An 18,514-nucleotide genomic window follows, 5' to 3' on the forward strand; every position below is an offset into this window, starting at 1 on the left:
GAAGTTGCAACAAACTGTCCCAACATTTACATTCTATGCCTCAACCAATGAAGGAAAACATGCCATGTGCCTTCTTCATCACCCTATCTACCTGTGTTGTCATTTTAAGGGAATTATGAACTTGAACCCCAAGGTCCATCAGTATTCCTTTGTGTCCTATCATTTACTGTATATGTCATGATTTTATTAAACAACAGAGTAAGCTCAACAGTTCTTGTGACCCAGTCCTGCATTTATATTTTCTCTGTTCTTAATTCTTGCAAAACTCTTCAACACCCTTTCCAAGGGCTTCTGCAAGTAATCTAGGCTGATATTGCACTGAAAAATGTTTTACCTGAGATTCCTTTTGTCAAAGGTGTAAATGATGCTTTTTGCTGTATAAAACTCTGGTTAGGTCACATCTGAAGTATTGCATTCAATTCTGGTCACCCCATTATCAGAAGGAAGTGGAGGCTTTGGAGGGGGTGTAGAAGAGGTCTGCCAGGATTCTGCCTGGATTAGAGGGCATGTACTACAAGGAGAGGCTGGATAAACTTGGGTTATTTTCTCTGAAGTGGTAGAGGCTGAGGGGAGACCTGATCGGGGTTTATAAAGTTATGAATCCATGAATTATGGTCCATGAATCCATGAACACTACCTCATTATTCTTCTTTTGCACTATTTATTTATTTTTGTAACTTATAGTAGTTTTTATGTCTTGCACTGTACTGCTGCTGCAAAACAACAAATTTCACGACATATGTCAGTGATAATAAACCTGGTTCTGATTTGGAAATTATGAGAGACATAGATAGAGTAGCCAGCCAATAACTTTTTCCCAGGGTTGAAATGTCTGATACTAGAGGGCATGTATTTAAAATGAGAGAGGGAAAGTTCAAAGGAGATGTGTGGGGTAAGTTTTTTACACAGAGGGTGGTGGGTGCCTGGAATGCACTGCCAGGGGTGGTGGTGGAGGCGGATACGATAGAGGTGTTTAAGAGGCTCTTATGCAGTCACATGAATATGCCGAGAATGGAGGGGTATGGGCCATGTGCAGGCAGAAGGGATTAGTTTAATTAGGCGTCATTAGCTTAATTAGCTCGGCACAACATCATGGCTGAAGGGCCTGTTCCTGTGCTGTACTGTTCTGTTCTATAGTGAATTAATTCCAGGACATCAGCCTTAGGAAATCAGGCATTTGTGCCCTTACACACTTAATGCCAGATGCAGTCTTGCATAAAATATGTTCAAAGAGTTCTTTACCCTGTCTAATTGCCTGTTCTTTCCAATGTTGTTCCACACAGAAACACAACAAAGATAAGCTCTAAAACTGTGATCTCTTTGATGGACCATTAGCTTTTAATCATGCATTTTACTTGTAATATTTGGTCAGAACATGAAAACATATTTAACTTAATAAGAAGTCAAAAATCAGGGATGAATTAGCCCCTTGAGAAAACAGACGACAGAGAGTCTGCAGATCGTCTTACATGCTGCCTGGCGTCAATGGAAAATATAACCATGAGGAATCCAGAAGTGGGGAAGGAGCTCCACAACAAGCAGCCTGTAGGAGAGTTTAGGTGCCATTTTTCGCCTCTGCTGGTATTATCAGACCCTTTAGGAATTAAGACTGATGCAAATTGTAGAAAGCTGTAGAATTCATGGGTGTGCTGGAAAGTCAATTATCCCAGCCCATGACTTTTCTACAGGACTTCCTCAAGGCAGTGTCTCTGCTGAGCCATCTTCAGCTGCTTCATCATCAATGACCTTCTCTTCATCATAAGATGAAGCCCAGACTTTTGTTCATGTTTGTTCCGTGCTCAGTCCCATTTGCAACTCTCACATAATGAAATGTGACACAGAACAAGTTTTGATCTTCTAAGCAGCAGTAACATTCATGCCTGCATAAGGGCCATGCAGTGACTATCTCCACCTTCCTCTGTCTCTCCTTGACATTAAGTATCTTTTACTATCACCAACATCCATTGTCAAGCCTTGAGGGTCTCTTTGACTAGAATGCAGTGTCAGCCATGATGATGGTTTGTTGGCTGCACTCCCATTTTGGAATTCATGAGCCTGCTGGGTCCAAGATTACAAGACTAAACAAATGTTAAGGAGCAGGGGGTATTTCCCACCAGTACTGTTCAATATATCATCAACTGCTCACAGATTTGCTGCTGATTCACATCTGGGCTGAAATATGTAGGCATCCCTCTTACCATTCGTTAATTCCTGTCCCTTCCCCCAATGCCTCATTTTGCCCCACAAGAGAGAGGGTAGTGTATTTGTAAATGTGACACACTATGTAAAGGTGATGCAGCTGCCAAGTTTGAATGGCTCACAGGATGTGCAAGTTGTGAGATGCAGGACTGAGGCTTGCCACAGTGGCCTGTATATGAGGATGGGATAGTGTAACAGAGTGTTGGACATGAGTCCTGATTGATAGAAACTGTTGGCAGAGGAATGATGAGAGTACGATGAATTGACCAGTGACAGAGACTAGTGATATAGATGGAAGGATGCAGCAATTTTAGAGGTGGTCACAAATCTTGTCTGTTCTCACAGGAACATTAAATATTAAAGAAAATTAATTCATAGGACATCAGCATCACTGGTTAGACCCATGTTTATAACCCCTCCCTTATTTTCCTTGAGAATATGATGGTGTGCTACCTTCTTGAAGCACCAGACATGACGAAGATTCTCCCACTGTGCTGGTAGAGATTTGGGGTCCAAGAGCTCAAGGTACCACTCCTGCATTTTCTGCTCTTACTGATTGTTTACTGTGACTCAGAACCTCCTGGCCCTTTCCAGCACCATGGGGTGACCTCATATAATATATAAGATCCTAAGCAGACTTGACAGGGTAGATGTTGAAATGTTTTCACTAATGGGAGAGCCATGAACAAGGGGACATAGCTACATAATAAGGGGCTGGTCACTTAAAACATAAGTGCTTAGAAATTTCTTCTCTCAGAGAGTAGTGAATCTCAGGACTTCTCTGCCCCAGAGAGTGGTGGAGGTCAGACATTAGCTGCATTTAAAGAGGAGACTGATAAAAATTTGAAAGATTGAGGAATTGAGAGTTATGGGGAACTAGCATAGAGGAGGAGTTGAGGCCAGCATAGATCAGCCACGATCATATTGAGTATATATGAGGGGCCTGGTAGTCTACTCCTGTTCCTACTTTCTTTTCCTGTGATCAAGTTCTCCAGAACAGAGTTAGCTGAGTGTCCATGTGCTCTTGTGTCCAGCCACTCTTCTTTCATTCTCAAGTTGTTAATAGCTCACAGAGTAATCCCACCAGTTGCTCCTGCACTAATCCACCTCCTGTTGAGAGGAACAGGCTAGTTTAAGGCAGAAAATGCTGGAAACACCCAACAGGTCAGGCAGCTTCTGTGGAAAGAGAAACAAAATGAACATTTCAGGTCTGAGATCCTTGATCACAACTGGGAAAGAGAGATAAGAAAGCTAATTTTATGCTACAGAGAGACTGGCGTGAGGAATGGATAGGACACAGTGAATGTCTGTGGTGAGATAAGACTAGATAAGGTGGGTTAATGGGGCAGTAAGGGGTTCATCATGCTTCTTTACCTATGTGTTTCCTATTGCCAGTCATGCCTAGCTAATCAGTCTGTACTATTGGAGAAGGAAAAGCTAAACCAGAACCACAGATGGATGACTTATAGTAGAAATAGTCAGTTCTGATACCAACAGAAGAACAAGTTATCTGATCTTGGAGAATTTGATATTGAGTTTGGAAGGCTGCAGTGTGCCCCGACAAAAGATGAGGTGCTGTTCCTCAAGATTGCATTGGGCCTCATTGTCGCAATGCAGAAGGCCACAGTCACAGAGATTAGAGTGGGAGTGGGATGGAGAATTAAAGTGGCAGGTAACAGGAAGCTCAGGGTCACTCCTGTAGACTGAACAGAACATTGTTTCACCAATATAGAGACCACACTGTGAACTCTGAATGCAGTGCTCCAAATTGGGAGAAGTGCAAGTGAATTGCTGCATCACTGGAAAGACTGTTTGGGTGCCTGGATAGTGAGAAGGGAAGAGGTGAAAGGAACTGTTATGTTTCCTGTGATTGCATGGGAAAGTGCTATAAGACAGGGAGTGGCTGACAGGGAACGGAAAAGTGGACCAGTCATGAAGCGAGCAATCCTTCCAAAATGCTGAAAGGGGAGGGGAGAGGAGTATATGTTAGGTGGTGGAATCTTGTTGGAGCTAGCAGGAGTTGCAAAGGATGAACCATTGAATGCAGAGGCTGGTGAGGAGGAAGGTGAGGACCAGGAAAACTCTGTCCTTGCTCTATCGAAGGAAAGAAAGGGTGAGAGTAGTGATATTGAAATAGATGAGATACAGTCATGGTCTCTGTCCAGTATTATAGAGGGGAAGCCATTTGACAGAAAGAAGGAAGCCATTTCAGAGGCACTTGAATGGAAAGTCTCATCATCAGAGCAAGTGCAATGGAGATGGAGGAAATGGGAGAATGGAATGGAATCTATATAGGAGGCAGGAAAATGTATAGCCAAAGATAGCTGTGGGACTCTGTGGGGTTTTAATGGATGTCGTTGGTGAGCCTATTCACTGAATTGAGACGGAGAGATCCAGAAAGGAGGATGAAAAGTCAGAGGTGGACACGTGAAGGTGAGAGCAGGGTAGAAATTGGCAACAAAAGGAATGAAATTTTTGAGTTCTGTATGAGTGCAAGAAGCAGCACCAACACACTCGTTGATGTATCGAAGAAAGAGTTGAGGGAAAGGACCCAAGTAGGATTATTCCATGTCTTTCGTTTCCTGCAGGGCACCTGCCACAGCCCTGCTATTGGCCACACATGACACATTCAGAGAAGCATAATTAGCACATAATTGCCCTCTTAACACATTTGACCTGGTCTCGCCCCTCAACAAATATTCCCCTTGTTCTGCCCAGCCTTTTCACCACCTTCTCTCCCAATTAGAATTACCCTTTTTACCTCTCTTTCCCAGTTCTCATGAATGGTTTTGGACCTGAAACACTGCCTCTCTTTCCACAGATGCTGCCTGACTTGCTGTGTGTTTTCAGCATTTTCTGCTTTTCTTTAAGATTTTCATCATTGACCTTTTGTTTTATTTTCTAAGCAGTCCTTGCAGGCAATGTCTAGTGCCATCTGCTGATACTTGCTGCCAATTAAATGCTGCAAGCAGGGTCATGGATGGCAGGGGTTCACTGCACATCATAATCCCCACACTTCTTTTCAGCAGTTCACCAATGTACCCCTCCACACTTTTAAAACTGAGATGGAACGCGCAAAGAGAATGGAGGCACAAGAGACTGAGTTCTTCCAACACTTTGAAAGTTGCAAGAGATTGGAGGGCTGAGTTTAGCTGGATGCAAACATGATGAATACAGTGAAAAAAGATGAGCTGCCGGAGGAACTCGATGGGTCATGCAGCATCTGTGGAGGGAAATGGACAGTCGATGTTTCGAGTCCAGATGAAGGGTCTTGACCCGAAACATCAACTGTACATTTCCCCTGCACAGATGCTGCCTGACCCGCTGAATTCCTCCAGCAGCTCATCATTGCTCCAGATTCCAGCATCTGCAGTTTCTTGTATCTCCATGATGAACCCAGTGATTTGTAGGCTGGTAATTAAGCAGATTGCCTTTTTTAACACAAGGCTGTAGCCATTTATATTTCACATCCATTTTTCACTGGCATGCACCTGGTGGACGGAAGAGAAAATGGCTCTTTGCTGAGTCAGCACTCAGGGACCGGACTGAGCAAGTCAGAGCACACACCTGTAAAGTAACTTGCTTCATTTTCCTTTGGCTTAGTTTAATGATATAAAAATCTGTCAGATTTCTTTATAAGCATCCCTTCCCATCCATCCACCTAGTTTTCAGATATTTGTCTCCAGCTGACTTGGGTTCCAGATGCAGGTCCCAGGAAAATTAATCCTCATTGCCTCCTAGTTGGTACATGGAGCAACCAGTTTACACTAATTATTTAGAAATTCATTAGGAGATTTACCACAGGTTTTAAGAAATGGAGGTAGTTCATCTTAGAGGAACAAGGCTTGATAAAGTATTTTAACTTACTTTTAAGAATGTTCACTCAGCACAGAGTATCACATGTGAGAATGTATTGGGTGGAGTCACTATGATTTCTCACTCATGTTCCCAACCAGCAAGGCTTTATGTATAGAAGTTGGATCGTTCCTAAGTAGGAGAATGCTACTGCACTGCAGGATTAACCTGTGCCTTTTCATATAGGTCTCGCTCACGATCCTGGTGAAAAAATCAACATGTGTTTTGAATGAGTAACACTGCCTTTAAGTTGTTTATGTGTGGGCCATCATGGTTAGTGGCCCCATACTTTACACCTGCCAATCCATTCCTGACCTCAAAACTCCACAGTCCTCTCCACTAAGTTATTGCAGTGCTCAAATGCATTCTCACTGCTGCACTGGTTGCTGAGGAGGCTCAGCATGGGAGGTAGCATGGACACTCACTTTATGGACTCAGATCTTCACATCCTGGTGAATGTCCTTTGCACCAAGAAGGCCTCTGGTGCAGAGGTGAAATGCAAATGATAGGAGGTGAGCACAGAGATCACCACCAGGAGTCAATCTCCCCACACCTCAGTGCAGGTTGGAATAACTTCCATGACCTTACAAGATATGTCAAGATAAATACCTGGATGTTTTGAACTGTACTTTTACTTCCACTGTCTACAAGCAAACACTCACTCACAGTCCATAGACTGGAGCTTACTCTCTCTTTTTCACACGCACACACATGCACACACGCACGCACATGCACACACACACACAAAACTAAAGCACAGCAGCCATTTCTCCAGCTGCCCTCTCATACTCCTCCCTATCTCTATCCTCCTCAGCAACTCACACAGCTCAAAGCGCCCACCACAAGCACAGTTGAACTATGGCAACAATGTCATTTCAGCTCTTAAAATTTCAGCTCTGTCTCACAGAATAAATCCCAAAACTGTTTATTGTCCCATCAAACTGGAAGGATCCCTCCTAGACTCAAGTGTATTCAGATAAAAGACATAGATTCTCCTCTGTAACGACATTGGGGTTACTATACTACACCTGAGGATGTGCCTGAAATGTGAATCACGCAAATATGTATTGGACCTTTGCCTTCCCTGATAGCAATGAATGGTGTCTGTTTCTGTACGTGCACTGAGCACTCACCATTATAGCAGGGTCTGCTTTTTGGCATTATCATTGCAAAATCACGGGAGTTATTAACTGATCAGTACCCCCCCTCCAGCCTGAGAGGAGCAGCATTGCACAGAGGAGGTGGTGAGGCAGACCTGACTTATTTTCTCCTGATACCACAGTTTCAACTCTGATACTGGTGTCATGAGAGTTGTGCAGAGCAGGGAACTACTTTTTGAGTAGTCTTTGATTCATGCAAAATATGTCATATTGTTTGCAGCAATACCTCTTTGGCAGTAGAAGGAAAAGGGAAGGCAAAGGTCGAAGGAGTGCAACCACCAAGGGAATGGACTATTGGTTAGTGATCACACAATTTTGATCAGACAGATAAAGCTCTTTAGCATGTTTATTTGATTGTTCTGGCTTTTGTGGTTTGCATAGAAGGGACACCACGATGATCAATTACAGAGGGATGAAAATCTGGCAACTGCGCCACATTCAAAGAGACAATTGGAGAGCATTCTCTGGACTCAGAGGCAAGAGGGAAAGTATTTTTTTAAGCCAGGGTGGCGCACGACTTGGAGTGGATCTAGTAGGTAGCGGTGTTCCCCATTGGCCTGCTGTCCTTGTTCTTCTGGCTTGGATTCAGGAGCTGTTTATTAAGAAGCCACGATGGGTTACTAGAACGTATATTGTCAATGTTACACATTGCAGCCACAGTACTTCTGCGGGGGAAAGATTGAATGTCCAGGGTGGCAAATGGGATGCCAAACAAGGAGGTTGGTGTTGAACTTCTTTTGTCTTGTTGGACATTACTCACCCAGGCAAAGGGAGAATATTCCACCAATTTGCTGACTTGTGTCTTGTTGATGGTAGACTGACCTTGGGATGTCAGGGGATGAGTCAGTCTCTGCTCTTGTAGCCACAGTATTTATGTGGCTGGTCCATTTAAGTTAATTGTCAATGGTACCCCACAGGAAGTTGAAGGTGGATGACTCAGTGATAAAAAAGTCAAGAAAAGTAATTTTGAAAAATTGAGAAATTGGGAATGGAATTGAACATTGTGCAATTATCAGAGGAAATCTCCACCTGATATCATGAAGGGAAGGTCTATGATGAAGTAACTAAAGACGGTTAGGTCTACAGCAGTGTGCTGAGCAATTCCTGCGGTGATATTCTGGGGGTCACTTGACTGGCCTCCAACATTCTCACCCATTTTCCTTTCTGCAAAATGGAGACACAAGAGACTGCAGATGCTGGAACCTGGAGCAACAATTTGTGGAGGGCAATAGACAGTCTACTTTTCAGGTCGAGACCCTTCATCTGGACTAAAAGATAGATGGGAGATAGCCAGTATAAAGAGGTGAGCGGAAGGGGTGGGGCAAGAGCTGGCAAGTGATAGGTGGATCCAGCTGAGGAGGGGTGGTAGGCACATGGAGGAGGAGAGAGTGGAAATAGCAACAGAGACTGGGAGGAGATAGGTGGAGGTGACAAAATGGCTAGCATCTGGGAGCTCCTGAAAGCTATGGTGGATGGAGCACAGATGCTTGGCAAAGCAGTCGCCTGAAGGGAAGTGGTAGAAACTGCGGGAGTAGATGGGCATGTGGGGAGAATAAAATGGGATTAAGGTAGGGTTAGTGTAAATGGGTGGTTAATAGTTGACACAGACTCGATGGGTCAAACAGCTTGTTTTCATTCTGTGTGTTTCTATGACTAACAGTGGTTACACTCCAAATGTACAGTATTCCTTATAATGTGGTTTGGAACCTCCTGAAGATGTGAAATGCAACATATAATTGTGATCTTTGCTTGCTTCTAATTACAGCACACTATTGTACTGCCATTGGTCCTACTGGAGCTCTTCATCACACCACACCAATATCCAAAACGAAGAACTGGGCTTCTCATCCTAGGAATTGTTTCCATTTCTTACCTGCTTTGGTAAGGACTGCATGAAGGCAGGTGAAAATGAAGAAAAGGAGAAAGAGTCTAGTTCATTTCCAGACTGATTTATAAACTTCAATCACTGCCATTCCTGCACACATATAATCATTTTCATTACCAAAAGCAACATCTTCACTGCATGAAGGCACTTTTGACTGAAGGCACTGATTTCTTGTCTTAGTTTAATATGGTGCTTCCTTCTTGTTTTAATTTAATAAAATTACACACTTCCTGCCATTGAGAATGATCACTTTCCCTCTGGGATGGGATAATAGGTGGACATGTCCATGAAGTTTGAATTCTACGCTGTAGTGAATGGAAATATAAGGGCTATCTAAACTTAGTTTGCTGATAAGGACTGTTGATAGTGGGGCTATTGTACTAGGAGCACATTCATGAAATTGAAACATCAGACAGTAGATTTGTATGAAAACAAAGCTCTGCTTTTATTTTCAATCAGTAAGAAGCTTCTAGTCGAAATGACCAAGGCACCATTGGTGTGGAACAGTTCTGATGGCCCATCTAATCCTTTCCTAACCAGCAGTTCCATTTGTTTTAAATATCAGTATAAATATATATGAACATTCTTCAGCCCATCCAGTTCATCTTTCTATAAACCCACAGATTACCACTCGCTTTCAAGTGACTCCATTTGGAGTCCATTTTCCTAACCAGCAACCTCTCCAGGTTTCATGAACTCTTAGATCTGGTAGTAGTTCCAAGCTTACTTTTTACTAGTTTGTGCCCTTTCCTCCCCTGATCCAGAATCATGAATAAACTTAAAAATAATGCATACCCAAAATAATGTAGTGGAATCCATAGGATGAAATCCTAATCTAAGCATACTGCTCTATTCTAATTAGCCTTTGTTACAGAGAAATTCCAACCCTCTGATGATTTGATTCATTACTCTGATAAAATGTATTCTCTTTAATGTAGGGTTCTGTGGATTTACTACGTGGCTGGAGCCTGGGTCTATCCCTTGTTGGGCCTTTTTAATCAAATAGGCCTGGTGTTATTTTTCTCAGTGAGTCTACTGTTGGTCATGCTTTTGTACCTCCTGGGAGAACAGCTCACCTTTTTAGTATGGGGTGAGTAAATATTCATCTGCTATGCAAAAATAGAGATAATTAACAAGCTTTAGATCTTGACTAGTTGCACTTCACTAATGATGTGAGAACCTGCATATTAGCCGAGAAAACTAACATAAGATGACCACTAACATAAACAAAACAGCACAAAGATGACTGTGAACACAATATTTATAACGCAGAAGGACAAACAGGACATTTTTTTTAAAAAATGTGCTAACAGTAAAAATCATTCAAACCTAGCTTTTTTTTCATTTTTTAACTTTAATGGCTGAACAATCTGGAGCTGAAACTTTGCATTTCTTTTCAAGCATGCTTTTGGTATGTATAAAGGGATAGCTGAACATTAACATTTAGTGTGTAAGACGTAAACCTGTTTATCAGCAGATAGCTTCCTGGCAAAATGAAGCCAAACCTTCAAGTCTTCTCTTTTACCCGATGCCAGAAAGACCAAATGTTTTTTTTGAATCTGTATAATACGTCTTTAAGCAAAACTTTGGGGGATATAAATGCTGTCTTAATTCAGTTCTCTTGTTGTAAATTGGCAAATGGATCATTACCATCTAAAATAATTTTCCATCTATGATCTTGATTAGCTATTTAATCAACTGCTCTCTGATGTGCAGTAAGTTTCCACCAAGACTTCTTGACTCCAGTTCTCATTAGAATCTTTTCTAAACAAGATCAAAAAGCTGGATTCCAGGGATGAAGTGAAAATGATTGCCCTTAATATCAAGGCAGCACTTGACCGGGTGTGAGAAGTCAAGAGGAATTGAGGGAAAAAAACTTCAATGGTTGGAGTCATATCCTGCTCAAAGGATGATAGATGGGGTTGTTGGAGATCAACTATATCCACCCCTAGATGTTGCTGCAGGAGTTCCTCAGGGCAGTGTCCTAGGCCCAACCATATTCAACTGCTTCATCAATGACTTTCCTTCCATCATAAGGTTAGAAATAGGGATGTTTGCTAGTCTACGTTCTTAAATTGGTATATGTTTCCTAAATTAACAGCATGCAACAAGAACTCTACAACATTCAGGCACAGGTTGTTAAGTGACAAAAATTATTTGAACCATAAATGTGCCAGGCAAAGTCCATTTCCACCATGACATACTCCTCTTCAGTAGTATTACCATAATTGAATCCCCAACGACCAACAACCTGGGGATCGCCATTGACCAGAAACTTAGTAGGACCAGCACACAAATACTTACACTGCAAGAGGAGGTCAGAGGCTGTGTATCCTGTGGCAAATGACTCATCCTGACACCTCAAGCCTTTCTGCCATCAACAAGGCACAATGGGACTGGGAGTGGGATAGAGTACTCTCCACTAGCCTGGGTGTGTGCAGCTCTGACTACACAGAGCTCAACACCATCCAGGATAAAGTAATTTGCTTATCATTTGATACCTCATCATTCACTACCCTGAATATTAATTTCCTCCATTTTTGGTGCACCATTGTTGCAGTGTTTACTATCAAAAGTAAACCATTGCAACAGTTATCAAGGCTCCTTCAACAGCATTTCCCAAATCTTTTATCTCCAACTCCTAGAGGGACAAGACAGCAGACACTTGGGAATGCCACCAGCTACAAATTCTTCTCCAGGTCATTTACCACCCTGGCTTAGAAATACCCTTCATTATTACTGGATCTTAATCCAGGGACGCCCCCCCCCCCCCCCAACTCAACAACTCAATGGAGGACTTCCATGAGAAGAACTGCAGTAATTCAAGATGGTGGATTTCCACCACTTTCTCAAGGGCAATTAGTAAAGAGCAATAGATGTCAGCGATGCCCGTATTTTGAAAAACGTGTTGGAAAAGACACGGAAGTTATTTCATCTGACTGGTTAGTCCAAGAAAAAGGAGATAAAATTAGAACCACTCATTTCAGAGGCAAACCCAGCATCTATTTCTTCATATCTTCATGTTTGTTGCTCCAGATTCCAACATCTGCAGTCTCTTGTGTCTACATCTACTTGTTCATATTAAGAGTAGAGACATGGACGACTCTCCCTCTGAAAAGTTGTTGAATCTAGATTGTTCGACAATTTCTAATAGTTTTAAGGCTGATGGAATCATACTGAGTAAATAGATCTGGAATTGCAGTTATGATCTAATTGACTGAGGAGCAGAGGTTAAAGCGGGAATGGACTACCCCAGTTCTTATATTCCTATGTTCCTGCAGAACAATCAAGCACCTATATCTGTTTATTTTCAGGTTTAACTGAAAAAGCAAAGAAAACATAAATGAGATGCAAGCACAATGAAGAAGTCATTCGTCTTATGCACCTTGGAGTACCCTGCCACTATCCTTCTTGCATCCCATAAAAGCCACTATACATTATTATATTCTCCCGCAGAAACTATGATCTATGGATAGATAATCTCTGAAAGAAGTATGGCATAACACTAAGAATTATCTGCTAAAATTGTCATTCAGAAAGTGAGAAATGCTTAGTTTGGTGGAAGGTAGGAAATAGGGAACTGGAACAATGTAAAACACAAAGAAAATGAGAATCTCTGCTATACATGTCTGCTCTTTTGGGGGACGTCGTGTGGATTTCCTATTGCAGATCTTATGGAAAGCTCAGGTAAAAAAAACAAGGAAAATTAAGGATGGGCAATAAATGCTGACCTTCCTAGTACTGCCCACATCCCATAAATGAATTTTAAAATCATTGCTGCTATGTTTAGCCATTTACAATATGTGTTTTTGTGCCCCATTATGATTGGATGTATACTCCCCTGGTGGAAATAGTGTGGTAAAAGTGCTAGTTTTACATTAAGATCAACTCTATTAATGTGACTGACAAGAAACACGGCTCTCCATTGTGTGTAATGCATCAGATAGAATCACATACGCATTATTATTCCATGCTCTTAAGAATCAAACATTTACAATTAACTGTTGCTAAATAACAATTCAAACAAGAAAGCTTCAGAGGACATTGATGACTTAACTCCACTGAAGCAATGAAATGTAAATTGCAGCTGACCTGAAATTAGAGTCATTCTACATTTCATGTAAATTAAGAAAGAATAAAAGTTACACATAAGATCTCACAGCAAATCTTGTGGGTTTTTGTTGCTTGGATGGGAAGGGAGTTGGTTAACAGTGACAGAAGTATGACATGAATTTGTTAAAAGTCCTGCATTATTTTGCCACTCATAAGTGTCTGCAGTAGCCTGGAATAGATGAATCATAGTCATAACTCAATGGAAAGTGACTATTATTGAGATCTTTACCAACAATCTCTTTTTAATCATAGATGTTGGAGCAAACTATTCTGGGACATTATAAATAATTTATTTATGATTAAATACTTTTGTATCATTTGAAAATCTGTATTATGTACAACTACTGATTAACAAATATAGTGTTTATTTAATTAAAGTGTATTTAAAAGTAAATGCAGTTTATAAAAGGATCAAACAATATTCTTCTATTCAGATAATTAAACATAAAATTCCAGGTGGTTTGGACAGGTACGTGGGTAGGAAAGGTTTAGAGGATATGGGACTAGCTCAGGTAGACACCTTGGTCGGCGTTGTCAAGTTGGCCTGAGGGACCTGTTTCCATGCTGTATAACTTTAATGACTCTTTGACTCTGTTTACCTAATTCTTTGAAAGGAGTTTTGTACATATGGAAGTAAACTTTGTCATTTAACTCAGACAGGAAGCAGCTTTATGCAATATATTGAGCGGTCAGTCAGTCATTCACCTGACTCTTATCTCCTTCCACTCTTTTTAATCAAAAAATAATCACTTGGGCCATGAACTGGGTTCACTGATTTAAGGCCCCAGATTCCTGATGCAGGCCCTTTTATGTGAAACTCTGGACTGGGAGCACTATTTGTTAAATTCACCCCATGGTTTCCAAGCTATCTTTGAGCTTTTTATCTGAACTGTTGGATCAGTTTTGATACTGCTAGCCCTACTTTAATTTCACTTTGCTGTCAAAAGATTTCTACAATGCTCTTCACTTTTTTAAATATTTTTTTTATTTTTCATGGGAACATAGAATCAATTTGGCCTTTTGAACCCATTTTGCTATTTAATGAGATTGTGGCTGTTCTGTTGCCTAATTTCATATAATTGCCTTTGTGTCATATCCTCTAATATATGGGTTAACAAAAATCTGAGAATCTCAGATTTAAATTAACAATTTATTCAAAATCAATTGCTGTTTGCTCCAAATTTCTACCACATCACTATCAAATCAATGGAATAGTCGTGACTTGGCACAGATTCTCAAGACTGGTTTTGAGAGTAAGCATCGGGCAAAGTTCCCAATGTTAGGCCTACTGCCTCCAATTCCCCACAAGATTCACCTCTTTATAAATTACATCTATTAAAATTTGATTAGTTTTTTTCAGGTAGGGCCTAACTCTATAAATTCATGCTGGCTGTTGCTGATCAGCTTAAAAGTTTCAGGGTGTTCAGTCACTGTATTCTTAACCATAGACTCCAGAAATTTTCTGACAAGTAATATTAGGGTTATAATTCTCAGGCTTCCTTTATCAATGGCCAAGTGGCATCTACAGTTTTCTAATCTAAGCAAATGGCTTGCAGATCATTTTGAAACATTATATTTAGGACCCTGACAATGTTCTCACCTACTTTTGTAATTATCCACAGCTTGAAACCATCTCCTGGTGACTTCTCACTCTCTAAAGCCTGTATTGTTTTTAGTATCGTTATCTGTTTATATTAGTTTTAGTGTGTCCCTTTTCCTTATCAATATTAACTTCCTTGAAATGTCTGGAATTTCTCTATTGTAAATATTATCTTTAATTGATTATTCATCATTTCCTCCATATCCTTATTCATTTATAATATCACTGTTAACACTATTCAAGGGGGTCTGTTCATTCTTTCTTCTTATAGCCTCATAAGTTATTCTTGTATTGATTTTGATATATCTTGCCAGTTCCTTACCATCTTTGGTGCAGTACTTAGATTACGAGGTTAGTAATTCAGAGAGTTGAGTTTAAATCCAAGCATATGATTGTTGGAATTTAAATTTGATTCTTTAAAAAGTGCCCTTATTAATGCTGATCACAAAACTGTTGTGGTAAAGTCCAAATCTCTTAACTAAAGTCCTTCAGAGAAGGAAATTTGTCATCTTAACTGATCTGGTTTACATGTGACTCCAGACCATCCCTCTGTAGATGGCTCTTAAAAACTCTCTGAAACAGCCTAGCAGGTCAATTAGGATAAGCAACTAAATTCTGGCCTTGCCAGTGATGTCCAGGTCCTAAAAAAATTAAAAGTCTCCCTTTCTAACACCTTTTGTTGTCTTTTTTTATTATCACAGATTAGTTTCTGTTTTTTTTATGCTTTTCCTTTTAGCTTTATTCCTTATCTCTTTGGTCATCCATGTTTTTTTGGGAAGTAGAACGTAGAACATAGAAAATAGAACAATAGAATACAAGAACAAGCCCTTCAGCCCACAATGTCTGTGCTGACCATGATGCCAATTTAAACTAATCCCATCTGCCTGTACATGGTCCCTATCCCTCCATTCCCTGCCTGTTCATCTGCCTGCCTAAGTGCCTCTTGAACATTGCTGTCATACCTGTTTCCACCACCTACCCTGGCAGAAAGTTCCAGGCACCGACCACTCTCTACGTAAAAAAATCTTGCCTTGCAAACCTCCTTTAAATTTAGAGCCCCTCCTAGCGTTCTTAACCATTGCTGATAAAAACTGATCCTGCATCAAATTAAATTATTTTTGAATGCTTTGCAATGATCTTTTGTGGTTTCACTCATTAGCAGATCGTCCTGGTTTACCAAGAGATGTGAGTTTAAATCCTAGCATAGGGATATTTACTAATACCTACTAATCCACAGAATGCTATCTTTGTCTCATCCCATGGATTAGTAGCTGTTTCACATTTCTCCATCTGAATGCTGCAATGAATACAATCACATTAGAATTGTTTTAGATAAACATTAGGCTGTTGGCCAAATCTGCCCCAGTAGCCATTTATAAATCTAATATGGGCTTCCTCTTTGCTTGTGCACAGTGTTGTAGAAAGCTATTCTGAATGCGGTAAATAAATGCACTAATTTTCTGACACAAGCTATTTATATCAGAAGATTGTTATCCCAATCTTCCCCCCTTGCTACATTTACATTTAAGTTTTGGATTGATGCATTCTATCCTTTCACAGGGAATTAATTTTAAACTACATCATGGTCTTAAATCTTTTCTTTTTCACTTTCTTTATTCTACTTTTAGATTCTCCACCGTCTGCTTATTTCTCACTATATTCCCTCTCACCACTGAAGAAATTTCATCATTACTCATTAAGAACACTTGTCTTTTCTACTATTTCCTCCATTACTCCTATGGACCTTCCCACTTGTAATATTTAGTTCTCTGGCCTGACATCTCACAACCAATGTACCCGTCAAGGTTCAAGTTGAATTTAAACCTGCAATCCACTTAACTTGTTCAAGTATTTATGTGAAGTATGCTTCTTTGGGCCAGAACCCCTCTTTGGCTTTCTGCTGCAAAGTTTTATTCATAGTTGCTCTCTCTTGCTTTGTTCCCTTCACTCCCACAGGATTTGGCTTCATAGCGATCATTATTTGACTGTGATGGATGGTGAAGTGGTTGTGTGATGGTTGCCACATTAGTAAGGGTGTGGATGCATGTGACCCTATTGCCTGGTAGAAAATCATCAGATGAACATGATGTTAATTTGCTGCATTGCTACCAAACTGGGCTCTCGCATTTTAACTAACCCCAAACAGCTGTATTCAACAGTAGGAAGAACCTGCCACTGACACTATTTTCAAGGATCATTAAGTAATTGCAGGTTTGTTGCTGAATGATTTCCACTAAGTACTGCTCTGATTTTATAAGTAGTTGGAGAATTTTTAAAGTTACTAAGGTCTACAGCGAGCGGTGCATCAGGACCTACTGCTCTTAGGCTAGTCTTTCCACTTGGGAAGCAGCAAGAAGCAGAGAATGAACACAGGGTCATGGAGCAGAGCAAACCACTAGAAGAGGAGTGATTCAGAGGCACAGAGAGCAGAGCTGCTTCGACACGGCACCAGACATCTAGGTTCAAGTCTGTGTGGAGTTGACATGTTCTCCCTGTGACAGCTTGGGTTTCCTCCCAATCCCAAAGATGTGGGTTGGTAGGTTAATTGTCCATGTAAATTGTCCCTAGTGTGTAGATGAATAGTAGAATCTAGGGAGAGTTGAATGTGGGGAAAATAAAAAGGGGTTTGCGTAGCATTAATGTACAAAGGTGCCTGATGGTTGGTGTGTACTCGATGAGCTGAAGGGCCGATTTCTGTGATGCATCATCCCTATGCCTATGGCAAGTGGGAGATGGGCTCTCAACATAAGAGTATGGTGGCCAAGGATGTTCGGGAGCAATTCTTGAACTAGATGTTTTGCAAGTAATGGTGTGTAAAATGTAGGAATCTCAATAAGGTACGGTATTTAAAAATATCAACAACCTCAGCATGGGTCAACAACTACTTGATTAGTGATCCTTCAGTCAAAGTGAGCTAAGTGCACTTCATTCTCTCTTGACAGAGAGTAACAGAAAAACCACACATATAATTTTCAAGCTTTCCCGTGATGGAGGTGATGTATTGTACTGGGGGGTTTAAACTAGAGTTGCAGGGGATGGGAACCAAAATGGCAGGGCAGCAAGTGGATTAGTTGTGGGGAAAGCAGATGTTAAGCCTGCAAAGACAGAAGTCGACTGGTTGATGAGCATGGTGGGACTAATGTTCTGAGATGCATCTATTTCAATGCAAGGAGTATTGTAGGTAAGGCAGATGAACTTAGAGCATGGATCAGCTTGTGGAATTACCATGTTGTAGCCATTACTGAGACTTGGTTGCAGGAGATGCAGGACTGGCAGCTCAATGTTCCAATGTTTTAGACATGATAGAGAGGGATGTACTAAATGGGGAGGGATGTCATTACTCATCAGGGAAAATTTCACAGCAGTGCTCAGAGAGGACATACTGGAGGGCTTGTTTACTGAGGCAATATGGGTGGAACTGAGGAATAAGAAAGGGATGACCACGTTAATAGGAATATATTATAGACCCCCTAAGTCAGGGAGATTTAGAGGAAAAATTTTGTGGAGAGATAGCAGACAGTTGCAAGAAATATAAAATTGTGATTGTAGGTGATTTTAACTTTCCACATATTGACTGGGATTCCCATACTGTAAAGGAATTGGATGGGATAGAGTTTGTCAAATGTGTTCAGGAAAGTTTCCTTAACCATTTTGTCGAGATCCCAACTAGAGAGAGCATGATACTGGATCTGCTCTTAGGGA

The 18,514-nt window shown here is 40.9% G+C and overlaps 1 protein-coding gene across 1 annotated transcript in view; it reads left to right on the plus strand.

The window, feature by feature from the left end:
• The window catches only part of LOC127570828 (androgen-dependent TFPI-regulating protein-like), a 48,536-nt gene extending 35,490 nt beyond the window's left edge, over window positions 1-13,046 (plus strand). The window contains exons 4-6 of the mRNA XM_052016690.1: window positions 8,980-9,095; window positions 10,038-10,189; window positions 12,414-13,046. Of these exons, the coding sequence (XP_051872650.1) occupies window positions 8,980-9,095; window positions 10,038-10,189; window positions 12,414-12,442 (297 nt within the window). The 3' untranslated portion in view covers window positions 12,443-13,046. The remainder of the gene's footprint in view (window positions 1-8,979; window positions 9,096-10,037; window positions 10,190-12,413) is intronic.
• The last annotated feature ends 5,468 nt before the right edge of the window (window positions 13,047-18,514 follow it).

This window comes from Pristis pectinata, chromosome 5, assembly GCF_009764475.1.
Source record: "Pristis pectinata isolate sPriPec2 chromosome 5, sPriPec2.1.pri, whole genome shotgun sequence".
Classification (NCBI taxonomy): Eukaryota; Metazoa; Chordata; class Chondrichthyes; order Rhinopristiformes; family Pristidae; genus Pristis; species Pristis pectinata.